Raw genomic sequence first — 23,278 nt, forward strand, 5'->3', positions numbered from 1 at the left:
TGTTAGTGCGTCATATGCTTCGTTGACCTGATTGGTTTATTTGGCCCGTCTATCACCAACATAGGCCAATCAGCTAACCAGTATTTTCGCCCCTTCTCAAAATTACTTCAACGGAAGGTTTCCAGATGGATATGCAGAGCAAATCCATCTGGCGGAGTCAGGTTAAGGGTTTGCATTTAGTCCTCCTACATCAATGCTTGTAGAAGTTATTTATTTTAGATCTGCATGTTTTTGTCCAGTATAGCCCCAGAGTTGACTTCAGTTTCCCCATTTCTTTAGAAGAAAAGTAACCCCATAGCACTTAAATGAATTTTGTTTGTAAAAAAATTATTTTGAAAATTTTTCTTGTACAATAATGATCAATTTTGGTTTGATGTGTCACATAAAATCCAAAAGGCTGAATGTCTTGGCCGCCACATGAAAAAGTGATAAGGTCTAAAGGGGCATAATTATGTTTGCAAAGGCACTGTATTCATGCAGCTGAGTGGTTATGATTACAGGTTTCACATTCACATGTTTTTGTGTCTCTTTATATCTATGTCTCCATCCTTTTTTAGCGTATTGTGACTTAAAGCTTGGTTCAGAAGTCCCAAATACAAATTACACTCAAGCTGTCGTTTAAAGTTTATCCTGCAGAAGAACATGTAAACTCAACAGGGGTGGTTTTATTTTTTCATTTTTTTTATTTAGATTTTAAATAAAAATTAACTTGTTTGGACATTCTAATAGAAACATGACTGCTTGGTTGTTTTTTGCTTATCCTATGTATGCTATAAAACCTTTCCTGGTTTCCATATTCATTACCAAAACAACCAATAAGAGAATGGGAAAGACATGAGATGAATTCATTTCTTTTGTGTTATTTTGAAATATAGTTTTCATTTTATATATATATATATATTTTTGAACTGGAAGTAGTGCTTTGATGAGGTCTCTTCACAGAAGACTAGAAGAATAAATATATGATTGCAAATTAGTTTAATCAAGCCTTAAATGGGCCTTTTATGCCAAACTTCACTTTTTAAAAATATTTTTATACTCACATTTGGGTCTTCACTGCTTCTAGAAACAATTCAAGCAAAAACAAAAAAGGTCTAATAGAGAAACAGGACTAAACACTGAAAAGCAGGCTCGGCTCTATTAGTTATAATCAGAGGAGTTGATGTCCGCAGCCCAGGTGATTTCTATCTCCAGGACGGAGTCACAGCCAAACAAATGAAGATATCTTAAGCCTTACTTCTTCTAAAATGTCACTTTTATACAAACTCCTCATTCAATGTATGCAAAATATAGAAAACCTACTGAAAAACCCTTAAGAGTTTACATGTTCTGCTGCTTTCTTGTGTTTACTTTGTTCAAAATGGCTTTTGAACAGAAAGCTTCTAAATGTTACATAAGTAAATGTTTTTCATTTATCACCTCCACAACTTCACCTCTCCCTTCCACTTCCTCTCCCTCTGTTTCCTCTCTCCCTCCTTCATCCATCCTCTAATCCTTTACTCCTGCCATCCATCCAGGCGACCACATTATAGATCTGGAACTGAAAACCCCAACAGAACTCAACTACGTCCCCTGTACCCCCCTACGCTCCGATGAGTTCTTTAGTGAGGGTGAAGCTAGCATAGCGTCCCCTAGTAGGACCACGCTCACCAGACCTAGTGACCTCTCGCTTGCTCAGACTACAAGCACCTCCAGCAGCGAACCCCCCACGGTGGTCCCAGCCCATGGCTCAGAACCTCCTATTGCGGGGCCGGAAGATACACTTCTGACTGCGGGAGACAGAGGGATCTCTGTAGAGATGCCAGATAATGACCGAAGGGCAGGGAACCAACAAAACGGAAGAGAGGAAGAAGAGGAAATGACCCAGGAGCGACTGCGGAGTCTGCTGGAAGATATACAGCTGGAGGGAGGCGTGGAGGAAGAGGAGATGACCGAGGAGAGAGTGAATGCGATCCTAGAGCAAGTACGGCAAGCAGAACAAAACATTTCTTCGGTTCCAGGCTGGAGTGCCGAGACGTCTGGAGCCACAGCTGGACACATCAGCAAAGACACAGAGAGCAGGTAGGCTTCATCTGCTAAACTATGCAATAAGTGCACTTAGAAATCAACTTAGATCTGAAACCTTTTACCTAATTCAGTCCCGACAGTCCGGCTGATTCCCTGGAGCAGCCGCCGGCTCAGAACGGAGGCCACACAGACAGGGAAACAAAAGAAAAAGGAGCCAAGGGGAACGGAGCAGATGAGGATAGCAGGACAGCGGGACCTGGCAGAGGACGAGAGGATGGGGGTGAAAAATCCCAGCACAAAGTCCAGGTGAGAGTCTTCCACCAAGGGAAATTTACTTTATCCGATGTCTGAGCTGCAGATTTTAACTGTGCCTCAAACAAATTGTTTGTCTAAAGACCATAATATATAAAATAGAAGAAATGTGCCTCTGGTTTTTGTTAAGAGGTAGTTCATCTTAATTCAATGAAGGAAAGAGATAAAAAAAAAAAAAAACACTCTCATTTAAAGTTTGAAATCAAGGCTACAATCTCTATTTGGAGCATTTCTACCCTGCATTTAAAATGATTCATAGAAAATAAATGTGGCATACTTTAAATGTGTGCATACCAGGTTCTGCAACAGCTTCTTCCCCACTGCCCTCAGACTGTTGAACCTTTGATCCACCAACCGAACTCTGCACCTATTGCACATTATCGGGCATCAAATGCTGCTGAACATTTAACTTTTAGCTTTCTCAGTTCATCTCATTTCTATTCTCATATAACGCATTTTTTGCACAAATGCCTATTTGCACTGAACCATTGCAATTTGCACACTGTTTTTATCCACTGCACTGTTTACACTTTGACCACTGCTGCACTTTTTGTATAACTCGTGTGTAACAATCCGGAAAGGTATTCCATCTCATTTGAAATATCAATGCAATGTTCATAAGCTGTATGCAACGCAATTTCGTTCTGTATGCACTCTGTGCATACAAAATGACAAATAAAGAAGTCTAAGTCTAAGTCTAGACACATATGGGGTTAATAACAATGCCTTGCTGCTGGGTTGCCTTCACCAGGAAACCATCAGAGCTGGTGAGTCCAGCTCTGATGACGAGACCACAGTCACTACCAGGGTGTACCGCAGACGGGTCATTCTCAAGGTGTGTGAGGCTTGCTGTGTGTGAAGCTCGGTGTGTGTAAGTGCTGAGCTCAGTCAGCAACAAAAAGTGTTAAAACTCAAAGCAAGTGCGACTACCGTCTGTTGCTGTGTTTTTCTCAGCATGAAAAATAAAGTGATGTAATGTCAGCGTTTGTTTGCTCCTGTATTGCAGACACATGCAATGATGTTGATTGGTTTTCATTGAGACTTTGCTGGAAATACAGAACCGGGTGGAATTGTGTAATAGAAGAAATGTCACCGTATTCTTTCATTTAAAGCTGAGTTTTATATCCGGATTTGATATATTTGCAAAGCTTTTTGGTGTGAGCCACTACTCCTGCAGCATGATGTTTGGTTTGGCTTTCATTAGCTCTTTGGTTATGCAGAGCCAATCAGTTCATTTAGTTGCATTATTAGGTCTTATTTCCACTAGAGAAATAATCCCATTTTGGTAGGCATAAAATGCTGTCATTTCCAGCATGACATTCTACATGGGCTTTCGCAATCTGTACTTGTTATTAATTTTCTATAATCTTATGGAAGTTTTCTTAAGGGAAATGTGGATAAATAACTTGTGCCAGCAGGAAATCCCTAATAGGAAGTTTGTTTTGATTATGCGTCTAACTACAGGCTCAGTGTGAGCGGCCATCTGCTGAGGCCGACTGGGTTTTTTCTTTAGGTTAATAGACTATATTAATTAGAGGGGGAAAAAATCCACCATCCCCCTTCTTCTTTTACAACTAGACTACCTATTATCCCACTTATTTAAAACAGCATATATTTCTCAACACTTCATACCAGTCAATAAAACCAAAGAAGTTAGGATTTTTCATTCTCAGAACATCTATAGGAAAATATCCAGTCTAGTCTTGTTCTAATGAAGCCAATATCGTTCCATTCCTGAGCAAAGTTTATGGGTTTTGGGGATTATTAACATGGTCTAAGAAGTTAATCAACTTTTATGTTTTAAAAGTTGAATTTGTGTTGACTGTGATGCTCGTTATATTAAAGCATTCCGGTTTGTTGCGGTTTTACTGTTTTATTTGCTTGACTGCAGATTTGAATGAATGCGACTTTTTGAAGTTTTGTTGATTTTGTTGTTTTTTTTTGTTCCTTTCTGATCCAAACTTCTTTGAAGCTGTTTGACCTTCTAATAAGATAAGCTTGATGTGCTCATAACTGTCGAAGAGTCGATTTGTTTCTTTGGTTCCTAATTTTTCCCAGTTCCTTTTTGCCCTCCCTCTCCTTCCCAGCCATCCACCTTTTGTTTTCCCTCTCATCCTTTCTTTCAACTTTTACCACAGGGAGAGGAGGCCAGAAACATCCCAGGACAAACTGTTACTGAGGAGCAATTCATAGACGAAGATGGGAATCTGGTGACAAGAAAAGTAACTGTCCTCCTCCTCCTGCTGCTTCACTACAGCCTACCCAGAAAAATCTCATTTCTCATTCCGTCATATTTTCCTCCTTTAAAAAAAAACCTCTATCCTCCTCTTCCTGACATGCTTCTGCCCCCTACAGGTTATCAGGAAGGTGGTGCGTCGGGGTTTCAACTCCGAGGAAAGAAGGGAATGTGAACAGCCTAATATGGCAGGGGAAGGAGCTTTGACTGTTGATGTAGGTGAAGCAGATGCTGCTGCATCAGCAGAAAATGTAGCAGCAGCAGGAAATAAGGGCGGTAAGGGCAAGAAAAGAGGGAAACGCTCCCGACACGGACACAAGGAGGAAGCCCAGAGAGAGAAAACCCAGGTTGGCGTTAAAACCAACCTCCTCACATTGACTGACTTACAGCACCCACTTTGCCTTTGACTTTAGTAAAAAATAAACACATAACATTAGCAACACTCTGACATGTCCTAATCTGGTTTCAGCATGTTTGTTCTTTGCTGGGTGTGACTCTCTACTAACTAAATCCAACTGTCTAAACATAAAGGAAGGTATAATATCCAAAAACTGTACTGAAGTAAGAGCAGCTTTACTTCATCAGATTTTTACTCAACAAAAAGTCAAAAGTAGCCTTCTAATAAATTACTCAAGTAAAAGTGAAAAAGTAATTGGGAAAAGTAGCTCATTATAACATCTGATTTAATGTTTTAAAAAAATGTATAAATTTGCAAACTATAAAGTTATCTAAAAATTTTGAAAATGAGATAAAAAGCTAAATATAAAATATTCAGTAAATAAACAGTAATTTCATTCACAGTATATTAGAGTTGGTGAGAATATAATATTTACTTCCTGTAACATGATGCATTAAACTTTCTGCAGCGTTTCCACTGGACCTCCAAACGACCAGCAGATGGAACATAACATTAAAGGAATAGTACACCCAAAACATGATTAGCCTTCATTTTCTACTCACCCCCATGCTGAACAACACTCTGGAGTACTTTTTTGATATCTCAAATGCATCTGGAGATCTGGGAGGCTTCTTGCTGTCTGCTGACATTCAAATAATGGAGGTCCATGGCGCCCGAGGCAGAAAGGTCCATAAAAGTCCACAAAAAACGTTTCAATATTCCTCCATACTGCTCGTCCAATGTATTCCAAGTGTCCTGAGTGGGTAGCATCCAGAATTTACTCGAAACGAAGTCATTTAGAATGTTTTTAGAGCATAAACAGTAGTGTATAGGATTTCCTGAAAGCGCGTTCACGGCGCTACGGAAACCGCGGCAGACCAACCCAGACGAAAGTGCGCATTCAGCTCAGCAAAGAACTCATGCTCTTCCTTAACACTGAAGTCCTCAGACATTTTTCTTTCGTTGTTTCTTTCTTTGCACAGGTAAACAGCACATTTCTTCTTCTACGCTTGCATTATTGGCAGAGCAGACACTGAATGCGCACTTTCATCTGGTTTGGTCTGCCGGCTTCCGTAGCGTCATGAACGCGCAGGTGCGCGCTTTCAGGAAATCCTATACACTACTGTTTATGCTCTAAAAACATTCTAAATGACTTCGTTTCGAGTAAATTCTGGATGCTACCCACTTAGGACACTTGGAATACATTGGACGAGCAGTATGGAGGAATATTGACACGTTTTTTGTGGACTTTTATGGACCTTTCTGTCTCGGGCACCATAGACCTCCATTATTTGAATGCCAGCAGACAGCAAGAAGCCTCCCAGATCTCCAGATGCATTTGAGATATCAAAAAAGTACTCCAGAGTGTTGTTCAGCATGGGGGTGAGTAGAAAATGAAGGCTAATCATGTTTTGGGTGTACTATTCCTTTAAACAAAGAGGCTCGAGTAGAAAACAGAAATCTCACTTAGACATTAACTGTATATGTTTGTCTCTTTGGGACATTTTTATTTTAAAAAAGTATAGTAATGATACCTCATCATATTTTTACTTATGTAAAAGTACAAATATGATACAGAAAAACTACCTTAAAGTACATTTTTCTCAAAAGGCCACTCAGGTAAATGTAACTGAGTATCTGTAACTAGTATAGTAGTAATTACCGTAATTACCGTCTAAATATCTTATTATCTTGAAAAGTAAATTAACTTAAAGGTAAGTAGTGAAATAATACATTTAAACAAACTGTCAGTCTAGTAAGAGGAATTAATCATATTGCAGTATATTGTTAAAAACTCCTTATTATTTTTACACATTTTCACACACAATTAAGATGCCATAAAGAGAAACAAGAGTAGTTACCTGCAAAATTGAAGCCAAAATAAAAGCATCACATTTGGTCATAATGTGGACTTCTCACTTTAATGATGCAGTAAACTTTCTGCTGCATTTCCACTGTACCTCCAAAAGACACGGCAGGATCAGCAGATTAACTGTATATGTTTGTCTCTTTGGGACATTTTTATTTAAAAAAGTAAAGTAATGATACCTCATCATATTTTTACTTATGTAAAAGTACAAATATGATACAGAAAAACTACCTTAAAGTAGAATTTTCTCAAAAGACAACTTAAGTAAATGTAACTGAGTATCTGTAAGTAGTTACTGCTCACTTTTGTCTAAACAAGAGTAGTTACCTGCAAAATCGAAGCCAAAATAAAAGCATCACATTTGGTCTTAATGTGGACTTCTCACTTTAAGGATGCAGAACTGAGGTTTTTTTCCTGAATCATCAGGATTCAGCCAAGTGAGCTAAAATCTTGAAGGGCAAATATGCCCTGGGGGAAGGGGGGTGCTAAGGGGTCTCTAAACACTGTTATTTCTTTTATGCATCTTTCATGCTGTTTATTGGAAGAAACTCCAACATTTGCAGCACAAATATTGAAATCTATCATTTAAAACCACTAGTTTAATTAAGATTATATACACTTTATTATATCATTGAGATTTATTTTTGATTGGCTTAAGCAATCAAAAACAACAATATTCCAGATTAATTGCATGTCTGATATTTTTTGAATAAGCCACTACTGCAGCGTGCTAAATTCAAGTCATTTCAATGCAGTATTTTCCTCTGATTTAGTGGCCATGTTTGATATTTTTTAAATAGATAGAAAACTGATTTTAAACATTATGATGACGTGTCAGCATTGATGCCTACGTGGAAGAAAGAGTTGTTTTGCAACAAAAGCATTGTGCATTGCTTTGCTGTGTTTTCAGGTTTGAAATAACAAATATGGGTGTTTATTGAATCTAGAAAAAATGTTTTATTTATTTTCGTATGCTTTTGTTTAATGTGTTTAAATTCTTTGTACATCAGTAGAAACCTTACTCTCTCACCCTAAACAATTTTTTTTCCAGCATGCTCCCTGCTGTGGTGATCAACCGATATATGTTTAAATAATACTTTGAGATCAGTTTTATCTTGAACAAATGAATAATTTATTATTCATTCTGTTTTTTTTTCGGTCTCCATGACGAACCTTTTGCTTCCGTCATCATTTCACCCCTAAGCCTGGAGACGGTTCCAACAAGAAGCACGGGAAAAAGAGTCAGTCATAACAACAAAGCTCTAACATAAACATGGTAAGAGAAACATTTAGACTTTTAGTCTAAAAGAGTTGTCACTTTAACCAAAACGCCCAAACTGTCAGATTTGTAGGGATATTGTAGCTGAAAGGAATCTGCAGTAGCTTCTCTTAATTAAAGCAAAGCTTAAATGAGAGAATCAAAATAGAGGTTTCAATTTTATTTTTCTAATTGCTTGAAAATGTTTATTTTTCCTCTTTTTCTTCCAGGTTTTATAGTCGTTCACAGCAGCTACACACTCGAAGAACAAAAAAAAACACCAGAACTGGAGTCCATGAGGAACAAGAAAGGCGTGGAGGCGTTTCAAGGCAGCCGACTCGTGTTAGAAGTATTTTCCTACACCGCATGGTTAACAGCAAGATGATGTTACTTTTCCTTGATTTCGCATGAGCATGTCACTGAACTCACTCGCTGTCAGAAGGACAGAAGAAAACACACACAGGGGCCACTCACGGCTGTGAACGGGAACTTTCTCTCATCGACGGCGAACGAACTGCATCCGCAGCCAAAGAAAAGACCTGCTGACAGAACAGACTCCACTATCTCAGACTCTCTACCCTACCGTGATTTTTGTTTGTTTTCCTCCTGGATCTGAAGCAGCTGCACCGGAGTGCACCATGTGCTTCTTTTATAAAAATAAAATCTAATAATAAATGGGTGATTTTCTTGTATATAAATGACACTGTATAAAAACAAAACAAAAAAAAACGAGTAGCTTCACAGATTGTTTATGCACTGATTTGAGCTGGTAAGGCTTTGCAGAGTCTGTGCACTTAGCTGTGTGACCTGATTTGCTCTTCCCTAAATTATGAAAAAAAAAGGAGCAAAACAGCTCTGTGAGCGAGGAACGAATGCAAGAAAACGAAGAGTGATTTTCCATGTCGGATGTCTGTAATGAACAGCTCCTCTGCTGTGGAATGTTCTTCAGAGAAATTATATTTTGCTGCATGTTATGGCACTGTATTTTTAATGTTTGCTTTTTTTTTCTTCTAATTTTAAAGCACTGTAATACAATTAGAGAGGGTTTGACAGAACTTTTTTCTGTTCAGACTCATTATAACACAAGTGTCTATCATCTGTGGCTCTCTTTGATTTAATAAACACACTCCACATTCAAGTTGTGGGACAATAAAGTTTCCCTTTGGATCCAGTGAAGGACAGACGGTTTTGTCTGATTTAACCTACAGACTGGAGTATTAGCGCTTAACTGCTAGCAGCCCTGAGTATGGAGGTGTGTGTGTGTGTGTGTGTGTGAGGACGTGTGTGTGTAACACCATAAACTTTATTCCCATCATGCAAACTATAGCTTCTATGTCTACTGGTGTTTTTAACAAAGGGGACTGTTTTTATGTTGGATTTTTACAACTTTCATCTTGTTAATCTGTTATTTACATGATTAGATTTTTATTCTCAATCACCAAACTGTAACTGTATCAACAGCTGGAATCACACAAATCACACTACTTATTTGCTTTTATTGTAAATCTACTTCTGTGTTTGTTTTTCTTCTTTTCTTTTGTTGTTTTTTTTTTTTTTTCTCGCCATACACATCTCTACCCGATGCATTCACTGATATTAAATCTGGTACCAACATGTATAACAAACCAACATAGCCAACCCTGGATGATTCAAAATTATTTAAACAAAAAAAAAAATAAATTGTGTTTTAACCAAATGACTGTGGGCCGTTGTTGTTTTTCTGTGTGGAAGATCACCTATGAAAGGTATGAATCAAGTTGCATCATAAATGATGGGTAGAATGATGTCACGACCTGGTTGAATGCAAAGATTTGTTTGTTGGTGTTTTCAGTAAACAGGCTGTCTACGATTATTACAACAAGCCAAGGATGGGGAACCCTCCTGTTCAGACGGGACATTGTTTGTTCAGATAAACAATAAATTCCTGAGAGAAATTGAAGATAATGTCTGACAATAATGTCATTTGAGGACTTAGAAGAGGTGTACTGCTGTTTGGAATATGCAGACATTGGGTGTATCATGGAATTGGGAAAACAGCAGCTGTACATTGTGAGGCTGTCCACCGTGTGAGGGGATCTGCAGAGCTATAAACAAGTCGATTATGAATCACATATTAAGACTTAAACATCATTTCAATGGGACTCTTTTTTGTAAACTTTATTCTTGATTTATTTTTTGATCATGCAGAACACCTAGGTGACATCTGGGACATCCCAGAATGCAAAAATCAGTCCTGGTATTTTTATGAAAAGGTTTGACAGAGGGGGCTGCACAGTGGCCTTGCAGCAGGAAGGTTCTGGGTTTGATTCCCAGCCCGGGTCTTTCTGCATAGAGTTTGCATGTTCTAACATGACTGTTAGGTTAATTGACTTCTCTAAATTCTCCTTAGGTGTTAATGTGTGTGTGATAGGTTGTTTGTCTGGTTTGTCCCTGTGTTGCCCTGTGACATATATCTATATCTATATATAAATAAATCTATATATAGATATATCTATATATAAATATATCTATATACAGATATAGATATTGATATCTGTATATAGATATCTATATGTAGATATACATATATATATATATATATATATATATATTTATATATTTATCTCCACTGACACAGTAAGAAAAAGAAATGTAACAAATTTTCTGTGATGAGGACTTTTTTAAAGAATAGTTTTAAAAAATTATTTGTATTATTTAAGAAACAGTCCTTATTTAACTTTTATACTGAAGTACAATGTAGAACCTGCACTTTTACTTTTTTACTTATTTAAACGGAACCAGTCTGTACTTTAACTATTACAAAAATACCTGTGCATTTACTTAAGTAAAGAGGTATTTGTTTAAAGGTTTTACTGAAAAATATCTTTAAAATAACCATTTTATTTAATCCTTTATGACTAAAACACCATTTGTTGAGCAGACTGACACCTTCTGCTTGATGGTTAATTTTTAAAGATTATTTTTTTAAAATTTTTCTTTGAATTGCTGAAAATTATTATTATTATTTCCAAAGCGTTTAAATATTTGATTGAAGTTAATATTTTGAAGTAATATAAACCAATCTTAAATTGGAATTTTAACACAAGTGAATAAGTAACAAGGACTCTTTTTTTTTTTTTCTATAGAAATAGCAGCTTTTGGTTGTTTTTACCATTATTCCTCCAGCAGGGGGACACCTAGTGACACTTCAGGATTAAACATAAGCACCATAATGAAACAAAAAGCTCAGGAACACTAACAGCTTAAATGCAACAGAATAAGACAACAAGAGACAGTTTGAAGCAAATTTAATGACGAGTGTTTATCTCTTTATAGTCAATTTATAGTCAAATAAAAAGAAAACAAATACAGCTAAATAATAACCATCCAAAGTTTCAAAAACTCTCAGAAAATCACAAAAGGTTAAGTTAATGAAAAAAGGAACAAGTGGTTGAAGAACGATAATCAAAGAAAGCAACAATGGCAATTTCTGCTCTGTAATTTTGTAGAATTGTTTTCTCATTAAGCCAGATAGTTCTAAACATGTTTCTGTGTTAAATAATGAGTGAAATAATCAGTCAAAACTAGGGATTCTAGGGCTAATTGGAGTTAAACAGGCTAAATTCATATGCACACTATACTTGTTGGGATTTAAATGTTTTGTAGTTGTAAAAATAATGTTAGAGTTCCCCAATTTTCTGTTTTTGACAAATCTGTGTAGGTTTTATTCCATGAAACTCAAATAAAATGTGCTTAGGTATGTTTCATGCAAACATGTAGGAGTCAAGCTTTTATTTTGTTAAGGTAAAATAAACTTACATTGCAGTTTTGTCTAAGTGCAGCTAAATTCATGTTTACCTAAAATCCCTTTAAAAACCTACAAATTTTTTTTTTTGTAAAACTGCACATTTAAGGTCCAAAATTGTGTCACAAGTCGTTTGACACAAAAGCTTGTCTCAATACGAAGTTCACAAACAAAAATATTGAATTTTCAGCTTGCACCACATCCTGCATGTGTGCAAACCAGCTGTCAGACAGAAGCATGACGTGTGGATCTGTTTCATCACTGCAAGTCGGGCTGAGGGCCATGCCTCTGTCGGTGAGCCATCGATCAATTCTCTCCCTCAATGGTTTCTGTCTTCAGACATTAAAGGTGCTCACTGAGTTTTGAAGTGCTTCTGTTTCTATTATCATAACCATTCTGTTTTACTTTGTTAAAACTATGATTTCTCACACTTTATCCAGGACTGGCTCACAGGTTAGCGGTTTTTTCAGAGAGTCACAGACTTCCCTTTTCCCAGACCTAATCAGTGGCGACGGATCATATCTATGTACAGACTTGCCCTTATTTGAAAAGGTAAATATACACCCTGTATGTGAAAACAACAATAGTCCCACCTTTTGTGACTGTTTTCTAATTTCTTATGAATTTTTTTTGTTTATCATCCAGTTTTTTTTCTTTTTCAAACTCTCTATTGTTAATAATTTTGATATTGTTGCAAAGATTTTACACGATAAACTCCTTTCTTTAACTTCTTGAGTGTGGCAGTAGAATGTAAAATTTATGTTTATCTTTTTTTTTTTTTTTTTTTTTTTTTTTTTTTTTTTTTTTTGCTTGTTTTTCAAATTAAGTAGCCCATCAGGACCATTTAAGGGACCTTTGCAAACTATACTGAATACTTATTTTTGTTTATCATCAGCAATATATAAATGTAAAATATCAAAGGAATTTTTGGATGGAAACTGAGTATTATTCACACTAAAAAACAGAAATATATTTGGAAATCATTTAAGAGGAAATTCAAATGTTCTTATAAAGTCATAAAATAAGTGCACTGCCATAAAAATTATATAGATTCAGTGATAATGTATCAGTTAAAGGCTGGTGTGTTTCTTTGTTTTTTGTTTTTTTTTTTTTTTTTTTATGGAAAACTGCTTCAATGGGAATAATGTTGGGTATTTTTTCCTGGTATCTGGATACACTATTTGCTATTTGGCGTCAATATTCGCCATGAGTTCCAAATCAGAAGAACCTGAACTATTTAGATTAAGATATTGGGTAATTTACACCAAGTCAGATTATCTTTCACTATATGCCGCCCTAACCTTAGTGGGATTAATGATAAATATATATGAGGGTTAATTACATGAAACTAATTAATTTCTAAATAATGATTTATTTTCATTTATTTCCAGAATTCATTTTTTAAATAATCTTCTCCTTGGTTTGATGAAAGATTTTCCCCATAGAACTGCATAAATTATAATTAAAATATCAGACTGAGAATGACTAAGTGTCCATATACAGTAAAACTTTATACAGTCTTAATCAATAACTATGGATACTGTAGATATATTCCTTTATTTAGACACAGTTTGCTAAGAGAAACATAATACGTAGATTCATTTTCCAAAAACTGTTTTTTAAGCCTTTATGTCTGTCTATGATAATGATTTTCTGCCTTTAGCTGTTAAAATATTTTTTAATTGTAGAATATTACTTCAGTCTAATTAAAAAAGTAATTCAGAAATCTGGGCTTAATGAAAAGTACAGTATGTTTAGGACCTGCTGTGAGGTTATTATAAAAAGTATATGAATCTGACCCACTGGCCTAATTGGAAGTTATATTCTGATCTAATGAAAATGACCCCAGAAAAATATTACTGAATTTGCCCAAACTGCCCTTTAAAACCTCAGCTTCCCTCATGCTTGTTTGTGTATTGCAACTTTATGGGAAATATTTCAATATCTTTAAAAAGTAAGAGTAAACTTATCAAACTTTTTACAGCTATTGTAAAACACAAAAGTGGCTATCTTCCCTCGAGGGCAGGATGTAATTAACTCGGCATAAAAAGCAGTGATTGGTCAACTATCGCAGGTCTCTGGTTGTGTAACTGTTAAAATAAAAATCAGGTCAAAGGTTTTCTCTCTATTTTATTTAAAAAATATTGCCAACTTTAAAAAAGAAAACACAGAAAAATACAATAGTTTCATAACAGAAATAGCATATCAAAGCTGAGAAGCTAACATTCAAAAATAGGCTCATTCATCTCTTTCTAGAACTCTGGAAAAGCTGCAGTTATCATATTTTATCTTTACAACAGTTCTTTGTAAGTGCCGCTAAGCATCCTGGATAATGCTTTCTGTTATTGTTACATCAGAGTTCTGTGTCTAAATGACACAATATGCAAATTCTCATCATTCATTCCAAGCTTTTTTTCCTGAGTCAAACAGTCATATAAAGCGAAAGCACCAAAGAAAAGGCTTTCTATTATTGTTATTAATGTTCATTGTCTCCCAACAGTCAATGTTTGCATTTCTTTTTTCACCAATTGTCATTTCTCACATCCCCTTTTGCCTCTGCTGGGTCAGAGCTCTGCTCACGCAGTATGGGATGATGCTAACAGTGACCAAGGGCACGGTCGCACTCTTGCAGAAGGAAAGCAAGTAGAAGAGGGCTGCGGTGTGCGTGGGAGGCTTGAAGGAGTCAAACAGATGCAGCAAGAACAAAGAGCTGACAATGCAACCCACTTTGGCTGATGCATTGCTGCTCTTTTTGGTTTCGGTGTACAGGGGAGAGTGCAAGCCCAGACCAAGGCCAAACAGGGTACCCATGTTGCGAAGAAGACTGGCGAAGGGGGTGGTGTCCAGGTGGACCCACTCAGGTCTGATGCACCACTTCTGGGCTTTCTCCAGGGTCCACAGAAGATCGACACCAACGCCTTTTAGGAGCACGTAGAAGCCAACGGCAAAAGTTGTCAAGAAGAGCGTTGTGTAGAAGTACTTCTTCATACTGGCGCTGTAGATCCACTGAGTTCTGTTAAAGGCCTCAGCCACAATCATTCCTAGAAACATCAAAGCAAATCAGATATTAGGCTTCATGGATAGCTACTGTCTGATTAGGATCCTGCAAGGTTGTAGAAACTCTGCACTGACCTGAGATGACTCCTGCAACGACCTGATGGGGGAAGTGGGCGGCAATAAAGACCCTTGAAAGACACACACACACCTGGACGCCCCAAAACACGGACCATAGTAGAGCCTTTAGATACCTGCAAAAAAAAAAAAAAGATTTTAGACACTTAAAATCAGTTTGTTTTTTTGTTTTTTTTTATCATAAGATTCAACATTTCAGATTATCAGCTATGTAACGGAACCTTTTAATGCAATATAACACTTAACCCCTTTATCAATCCCATATCAACAGCAATTAATCTGCCTGAAAGTAAAAACAACCCAGAAATAACACTCAGTGTGCAGAAGTCAATGATCAACCGTGGTTGGAACAGATAGTGTGTCCTGAATGATAAGCTCCTGATACATCAAAGTGGTAAACAGCTCCGACGTCATGGGGGTACATGGGGTTCTGCAAAACAGAAACTGCCAATCTGTTGTTTTTCTCACCAGTTTGTGTTTGATGATTTCTTGCTGGTCAGAATGGCGAGAATGGAAGTCATAAGGGTGTAATAGACTCCTGCAGCTCCCATAGCATGGCCAGATGGGCTGCCTAGATTTACAATGACAGAAAGTTGGTATTAACACCAAAAAAAAGCTGCAAAACACAAAAACTTGCATTTATGTGTGCAATTAATCTAATGAAAGAATTAAATCTGTTTGCTTTATCAAATGTGTTCATCTTCTTTGAGTGCTTTATGCATCTGAAATATAATTCTATATGCATCTCTCAATGGCATTTTTAATGGGGGGTTTTCTACTCTAAACTCTACATAAATGTTATGCTGCCATATTTTTTATTATGCAATATAAATGAACTGTGGAAAGTTAACCAAATATGCAACCAAAAACTTCTTTCTTATATTTTTTTCAGAAAATGACAAGAAAGAAATGCAAAGTGGCCCTAAAGTGCTCCAAATGTCCTGCCGTGTTACGAAAAGTGTAAAAAATAATAATTCTACATCAGGAAGTATATGTATGTTTTGAGTTGATGCATGTGCAGTGGCATCTCTCACCTGGTCCGGTCTCACAGGTCATTGGATACTGCTCAATGTGAGGACGGGATGCATCCGTGTAATAAGCTGTCTCATGGACCCACCAGTATGGCCTCTCTCCAAAAAGGATCCTGAAGGAAAACAGAAGAAATACAAAAAAATATGTTAGGATCTTAAAAAAAAATCAGCTTATTTGACTTATTTCAGAAGAACATTGAGCTCACCATTTAAACACCAAGTTCAACCAGTCTCCGATTACAGCCACCCAGATCAGCTTGATGCCCACTGAGGGCCGCAGGTGGAACCAAAGCGGGAAGAAGATGAAGAAGGTGTTCCTGAGGTCCGCTGCCCAGGAGACCCAGAGAAAAAGGCCCTGAGCATCTTTATAGTTGGTCTGCAGGTAGCGGGTGCTGCTCACCCCAAAACCCTCCATGGCATCCATGATATCAGTGAACATCTTAGCCTGCAGGAAGCAGAAAGGTCTCAGTGTGCAGAGCTGTGAGAGAGTTGGTTCAAAAAAAAAAAGAGGACTGTTGCTATCAGTGACACAGCTGGTTGGTTTTATACCCGGGGACCCACTACACAAACGCATGCTCACCCTGATCTTTGGACCTTACACATGTGTAATAAAGCACTGAGTTTGGGAGGTTCGTCACACAAACAAGTTGATGAGATAAAGGGAAAACAAAAAGACAATTGGAGACTTTCCCACTGAGTCACTGTTCAAGGGTTCAAAGAAGAGGCCAAACCTGTGACCTGCGTAATGAATGACATCCACACTTTCCTGAAATTCTTCTTTTTTTATGCTTAATCGAAAATACATTTTTTTAACCATTTCAGAGTTACGCAATTGTTCTTTTGATGATTTGGACAAACTGCTCTTTGATGGAGCAACCTGTTTGTGGTTTATATAACAGGATCAAAGATTAAACAACTGGCTTGGAGCTGAGCAGAAAGGAGGAAACACTTGATGATCAAACTGAACAAATGCCAGGAGATCATGCAAGACGGCCCAGAAAAATGGAGATATATGAAAAAAGAATCTGTGTAGCAGGTTCTGTTTGGATAAAAGCCATTACAGTACATGTCACCTTTCTAAGAAAGTGGATGATCTGTTATCTTTTATTCATTCAGCAAATTTGCCACCTCAGTGCTTTTAAAATGCAGATCTGTTTTTGATATATCTTTAGTTGTTCTAAACATCCTTATGAAGTAAGATTTAATTATTTTCCATTTAATTTTATTTAAATAATATCAGTTCTCCACACACGTCATCTCAACGCTCTTCTCAGAGACATTTCAATCAGATCATACAGGCAAATTGGTTTAAAATTGTATATTAAAGAAAACCAACTTGCATTGAGTCATTGAGTTGCAGGACATGCTCCACCTCGATGCTCCTTCGCTTACAGTCTGTGTTTGACTCTTCAGTACAGATTCACGTCGATTACCTGAAGCCATGAGGATGTCATTGGTGACTTTTACAAGACTTGTTTCAGACCGATGATGAAACTCTTCAAAAAGGTCATTACTGTGTAAGTAGTCACTTTAAAAACTATTTTAATTAATTTAATAAAATTTAGGTCCACAGTTTAAATGACCAAGAGAGGTTTTCTTAACGGGGTCATAGAAAGATTCTATAGGGTATTTGGTGCTGGCCCTTAAGGTCTCCAAATAGGGTGTGTAACATTGGTTGGGCTGAAAATGGCATATTTACTGTTCTATGAGCCCAAATGCAAGCCTGGTTAAAAGCCCTAGAATGAAACAACAGGTTTTCTTCCTTTTATGGTATGATCATGAATATTTAGATGAGCTGTGCACTGATTGGTTGGTTTACAACGAGCGAAGCTGCTGAGCAAAGATGCATCATAGCAACAAGCACTCACTCACTGAAACATCAAATTGTTGATAAGGTAGGGTCATCAGATGTCTTCTTTTTCCCGGACATGTCCTACTTTTCATACCTAAAAAAATGTCCAGGGGGAATTTCAAAATCGTCCAGGATTTTGGTCGACTACGGGGCAGCAGATCCAAGCCGTGAGCTCAGGGGTTGGTCAGGACACCGGCGTCCCTGTGCTTCACCCAGAACAGCCCCTCGTTTCAGTAAAAGAAGTTTAGCAAATCCTGCTTTGGACTGTTCAAGATTTAGATTTAGATAAAGCTGTCTTCGGTAAAATGCTTAGAGCAAATGAACAGGTGAGCATCAAACTTTGCAGGGATCTTCTGCTACACAAAAATTGTTCATGCCTGTCGAGTCTTTGTATCCTTGGGAAGACCGTGAACATATTCCCTTTTCTCGGTGCAGCCTGGAACGCTGCATTTAGGATACTGAACCAGTGAGCTGGTCTGTATGTCAATTTCGGGGGGTGACAAAAGTACAGGCCAGAACCAAACAAGGCAACAAGGCAAGGTTCTTCGTTTGGATTTGCACGTTTTAAGGTGGAAGTTTAGAATTGTGAGATTTGCAGAGAAAGGAGGTGTCGATGGGGTTTGAACTACTCTGTACGTCCATTTCACCTACTGAACTATCGTTATTCATCAATGACAATGGAAACTCGGTTTTGCATTCTATGACCCCTTTAAGAAAAGGTTACAGCTACCGTTAAAGCCTGCAATACATTCACTGTAACAGATAGATTAATCATATCTAAAAATGGAGGAGAAAATCAGAGGGAATACTTTCTTAAATAACTTCAAAGGAATTTGATCTTATATTCAAGTTGAAGGCATAGAAGAAGCTCGTAATGTTGCTAACTCTGAAAGCTCACCTGGATAGAAACAGTCCAGACACAGTTTAGGTTCAATGGTTACCTCTGGTTATATTTGGAGGGGTCCCAATGATCCTATTTGTAATAGAACCAATCATATTGATAAAGAATTCAATAAAATCACTGCTCCTAAAAGCAGGGGGAATGGAGGGTTCAACAGAGCCATAGCTTTGTGTGAGTTTGGCAACTGTAATAAAATGAAATAAAAGATTATACTTGTTATCCTCCAACATAAAACTAAATATACTGCTCCAGTTCTAAGAAAGGGCCATATTAGTAGACTATTTTTCCAAATTTAGCACAGTCTCTAGGAATATAATGCTGAATTTTCTCTCCTGTTTCCAAGCAATATGCTTCAAAGTGCAAAGCTGTGTATTGAACCAAGGAACCCGCCTCCTATTATCAAAGTTCTTCTTTTTCAAAAGGTCTATATTGTCTAAAACAGTTTACAGAGAAGTTACCCCATTAAACAAACTCAATTTGTAAGTAATTAAGTAATGTTTATCTATATAGCACCTTTCACAGACATAGAAGTCACAAAGTGCTTCACAAAATTACAATACAAATTAAAAGATTACATTTACGGTCAAAAGACACGGTAATAAAATAACCCTCAGAGGGAGTGGCGGCCTAGTGGTAAGGGCATAGGGCTTTGAATCCTGAGATTTGGAGTTCAATCCCCCAGACTGCCACTCTGGGTCCCTGAGCAAGACCCTTAACCTGAAACTGCTCACCGGGCACCGCACAATGGCAGCCCACTGCTCCCCAAGGGGATGGGTTAAATGCAGAGATAAAATTTCTCCAATGTGAGATTTATTTATTAATATACTAGAATTCAAATGCTTTCTTAAACAAATAGGTTTTCAATTCTCTTACATTGGGATTAAATTTGTGAAATAATAAGATCATATTTAATCCCATGAAGATGTTGTTGGGACTGAGAAGGTCTGTCAGACGTTCCAGCGTAGATCCAATGCTGCTAATTAGAGTTACCAAAACAAAACTGGTTAATATCTGCTCAATTGTGTTCTGGACGACCCCATCAGTTATTTACAAGCACTGTCAGACCACTTCTTTGAGTTTTCCAGCCTTTTTTAATCTGTCTGCTCATATGGTCAGAAAGCCTGAACACCTGGACACTAAAGTCCAGGATCTGATCCTACAGACATCAGTAAAACACATAATACTGCATTCCTATTATTCTGGATTGCTAGGGTTAGTGGTTGATGGAAGAGATGGCTTCAATTTCCTGCTCCTCTCTCTTCTCCTTACTCCAGTTCTGCACCCTCTGGGCTTCTTTTTCAACTCAGGTGGTACGAAGGGTAAAAAAAAAAAAAAACAACTTGCTATTGTTGCTATGGTTATATAACTTAACAAATGTCCAAAAATATCCAGCACCAGAGGATAAAAAATGGGGAAAAAAAAGAAACTCAGATAAAACACAGGAACTTCAGTTATCCTAAAAGAACATCACAATCCAAATCATACAGCAACCTCAATGTCAAGCTACCTTAAGCAGAGCATGTCCAGAAAGGCTGCTATTAAAGCAAACAATGCTTCCCTAACATCCCAGCAGTGTCCCAGGCTCATCACCACAATGCTTGGATGCAGTAGCAGAAGGTTCCACATAAATCTGTGGAGGCATCCTGTGGATGTTGTGTCCTGAATCTCTAGAATCTAAATGTTTGCTTTCATTAGCAGAATTATTTAAATACACAGCAAAACCTTTTAAATTGATCACTTTCTGTTTAAGCATCTATGTATGACTTTATCTAATTCAATTACTGAATTAAATTAACTTTTCCATATAAATTCTTGATGTTTCCAATGGATATGTTCTCAAATATAGGGTTTCTTTTTAAACTAACTGCCTGTGCATCTTGGAATAGATTTTATTATGTTGAAAGGGCGGACATTTTATAACCTTGCAGACTTTTCCACCTCTCAATATGACCAGGGAATCAGTGAGCTCCTTTAAACAATTGCTGGTTGTTGTTTTCACATTAAGTTAAAAAATAACATTTTGGAGGCCAAGCCGTTACTTCCCCTATCCATTGAAACCTCTCAAATGCTGGACATGTAAAATAATATATATTCATAAATTTATTTTTTTTTGTGGGGTGTGGGGTATGACTGTATGTGTGGCGGGTTGGGTGGAGGTCAGTGCGGTGTTACTTTGTTATTTTGTTTTTTTTTTATTATTTGATGTTTAAGTTGTGGTGAAGAGAGCTGAGCCAAAAAGCAAAGCTCTCGATTTACCATCGATCTACGTTCCTACCCTCATCTATGGTCATGAGCTTTGGTTCATTATGATCATGACTGAAAAAATAAGATCGCGGATACAAGCGACTGAAATGAGTTTTCTCCGTAGTGTGTCCTGGCTCTCCCTTAGAGACAGGGTGAGGAGCTCAGTCATCCGGGGAGGACTCAGAGTAGAGCCGCTGCTCCTCCACCTAAAGAGGAGCCAGTTGTGGTGGCTCGCACATCTGATTAGGATGCCTCCTGGACGTCTCCCCGGTGAGGTGTTCTAGGCACGTCCCACCGGATGGAGACCCAGGGGGAGACCCAGGACATGCTGGAGGGACTATGTTTCTCGGTTGGCCTGGGAGCGCCTTGGGATGAATGGATGGATGGATGGATGATGTTTAAATTGTACTTAAATGTGGACAAAAATAGAGTACAAAAGTAAATGGCATGAAATGTAGGCCATTTCTACAAATCCCTCTGCTTCAGCTAATATCTTTTGTTTTTTGATGATATTTTATTGTGTTATGACATTTTTAAAAAAGTATAATACAATAAAATGTTCTCTACTCTTTAAGAGACGAAAAACTCTCCTGTAACTATGGGGAGAAATTGGCTTCTTTATTGATGGGTTTTAACAGACGGGGCCTCTGGACGGGTGTAAAGGTTAAGGAACTGCCTGTCTGTACTGTCCCAAAGGCAAACAAATCTGCTAGCCTTGAGTAAAGTCCGGATCACAAAGAGAACAAGCAGACAGGACAGTTTGAGAGAGAGCGTTGCAGTAACAGGTCCCTGCAAATAAGACAAAGGAGGCCAGATTCCAGCTATCATCCTCCTTCTGAGGTCTTCGCTGTGATATCATGGATCTCCTTCACAGCTGGGGGGTTGAGCTGGCCATTCACCTGCAGACCAGATACAGCAGGTACGAGGGCCTTTTCAGCCTTGCTTCTGCCGTGGCTGATTTGCACACCACGTTCTTCTGCCTGTTCCCCGTCTGGTTCTACATACGCAGAGACACGGGGGTCAGGCTTATCTGGGTGGCTGTCATCGGAGACTGGCTCAATTTATTGCTGAAATGGTAAATAAACATAGTTCCAAAAATCCTGTAGGTGCAACTTAGCAGGATTGTGATTGATATTAACGATTCTTTATTGTAGGGTTCTTTCTGGGGAGAGGCCGTACTGGTGGGTTCATGAGACCCAGTTTTACAGAGCGGGAAAGGCCCCTTCGCTGCAGCAGTTTCCAATCACATGTGAGACTGGACCAGGTAAGGTGCAGGATAGAGTGCTGATCAAAGAATGCCAGGCTTCTTCCTAATAAACAACCAATGATTTATTACATTTATCTGACATAGTGAACTCCTTGTGCGCTTAATATTTGTGTAAATCATTGATAGGAGGCTACTGTATCTCCTGGCCTTCACTCAATGGATATAATTTATAATATTTATGAATGAGTTCACAACTTAATTGCTTGTGGCCAGTTAAAGGAGTTTTTATCTTCAGGTATTTATAGAGATATTAAATTTAAGATATTCCTCCTCTTGCATGTTCTGCTGCAGTGGATGTGATTTAATAACACCTAAAGCAGAATTCACATTTAGGTCAAAAATTGCACAAGGGGAGTTTTGGCCTAGTGGTTTAGGGCAGGAGTCTTCAACATTTTCCAGGCTAAGGACCCCCAAACTGATGGCGAGATGAAGCGGGGACCCCCTAATTATATATATTGAAATTGTGTTATATCAAACTGGTCCTATAGTCACTCTATTACAGATGGTGTCATGTAATGAAAGTAATTTCACCTTAAAGTATTTCTGATTCTGATTGGATTCATTGTTTCCATTTATCTGTTTACTTCAGTGTGTTGAATTCATGTAAATGTGGATTTAAAGACATTTCAATTATTGGAAAATATGCAGGGGGGAAAATTTAAAAAAAAAGTATAATCAACCGAAACTTTTGGAACCCCCATGCAGTACCTCCTTGGATCCCCTGTTGAAGACCTACAGTTTAGGGCAGGCATCCCCAAATATTGCAGTTTTTCCTTTTTTGAGATCTGAAAAATTTATTATTTTTTTCTGATTTTATTGTCATTACACTGTCACAAGTACAGAGAAATGAAATGAACTCTCTATATTTAACCCATTCCCTTTGGGAAGCAGTAGGCTGCCATTGTGCGGCTTTGGGGGAGCAGTGTAGAGTTAAGGGTCTTGTTCAGGGACCCAAAGTGGCTGTCTGTGGGAGTGGGGCTTGAACTC

General features: G+C 37.8%; 3 protein-coding genes across 9 annotated transcripts in view; 2 read left to right on the forward strand and 1 right to left on the reverse strand.

The window, feature by feature from the left end:
- Positions 1–8,794, forward strand: part of LOC107092921 (ankyrin-3-like) — a 168,710-nt gene extending 159,916 nt beyond the window's left edge. For all 7 annotated transcript variants that reach the window (XM_015387702.1, XM_015387693.1, XM_015387642.1 and 4 more), the window contains 6 exons: positions 1,518–2,061; positions 2,139–2,313; positions 3,071–3,154; positions 4,458–4,902; positions 8,027–8,098; positions 8,311–8,794. In XM_015387702.1, coding sequence (XP_015243188.1) covers positions 1,518–2,061; positions 2,139–2,313; positions 3,071–3,154; positions 4,458–4,730 — 1,076 coding nt within the window. In that variant the 3' untranslated portion in view covers positions 4,731–4,902; positions 8,027–8,098; positions 8,311–8,794. The remainder of the gene's footprint in view (positions 1–1,517; positions 2,062–2,138; positions 2,314–3,070; positions 3,155–4,457; positions 4,903–8,026; positions 8,099–8,310) is intronic.
- Positions 8,795–14,015: 5,221 nt separating this feature from the next.
- On the reverse strand, positions 14,016–16,506 carry g6pc (glucose-6-phosphatase, catalytic subunit). Its single transcript, XM_015387796.1, has 5 exons — positions 16,234–16,506; positions 16,031–16,140; positions 15,465–15,567; positions 14,997–15,112; positions 14,016–14,905 (listed from the first exon to the last, which is right to left on the reverse strand). Exons 1-5 carry the CDS (start codon positions 16,464–16,466, stop codon positions 14,403–14,405), a joined length of 1,065 nt encoding a protein of 354 aa, XP_015243282.1. The 5' UTR covers positions 16,467–16,506; the 3' UTR covers positions 14,016–14,402.
- A 5,263-nt stretch (positions 16,507–21,769) lies between these two features.
- Positions 21,770–23,278, forward strand: part of LOC107093022 (glucose-6-phosphatase-like) — a 3,603-nt gene continuing 2,094 nt past the window's right edge. Inside the window, exons 1-2 of the mRNA XM_015387823.1 lie at positions 21,770–22,099; positions 22,179–22,288. Of these exons, the coding sequence (XP_015243309.1) occupies positions 21,882–22,099; positions 22,179–22,288 (328 nt within the window). The 5' untranslated portion in view covers positions 21,770–21,881. The remainder of the gene's footprint in view (positions 22,100–22,178; positions 22,289–23,278) is intronic.

The sequence above is a fragment of the Cyprinodon variegatus genome, unplaced genomic scaffold (assembly GCF_000732505.1).
Source record: "Cyprinodon variegatus isolate N-32 unplaced genomic scaffold, C_variegatus-1.0 Scaffold18, whole genome shotgun sequence".
Lineage (NCBI taxonomy): Eukaryota > Metazoa > Chordata > Actinopteri > Cyprinodontiformes > Cyprinodontidae > Cyprinodon > Cyprinodon variegatus.

Excerpts from the sequence above, each read along its gene's own strand:
- g6pc (XM_015387796.1), bottom strand. The coding sequence starts at position 16,466 with ATGTTCACTGATATCATGGATGCCATGGAGGGTTTTGGGGTGAGCAGC. Across the intron at positions 16,141-16,233 it reads TTGAACTTGGTGTTTAAATG|GATCCTTTTTGGAGAGAGGC; the intron begins GTGAGCTCAATG and ends GTTTTCCTTCAG. Across the intron at positions 15,568-16,030 it reads GACCTGTGAGACCGGACCAG|GCAGCCCATCTGGCCATGCT; the intron begins GTGAGAGATGCC and ends TTGTAAATCTAG.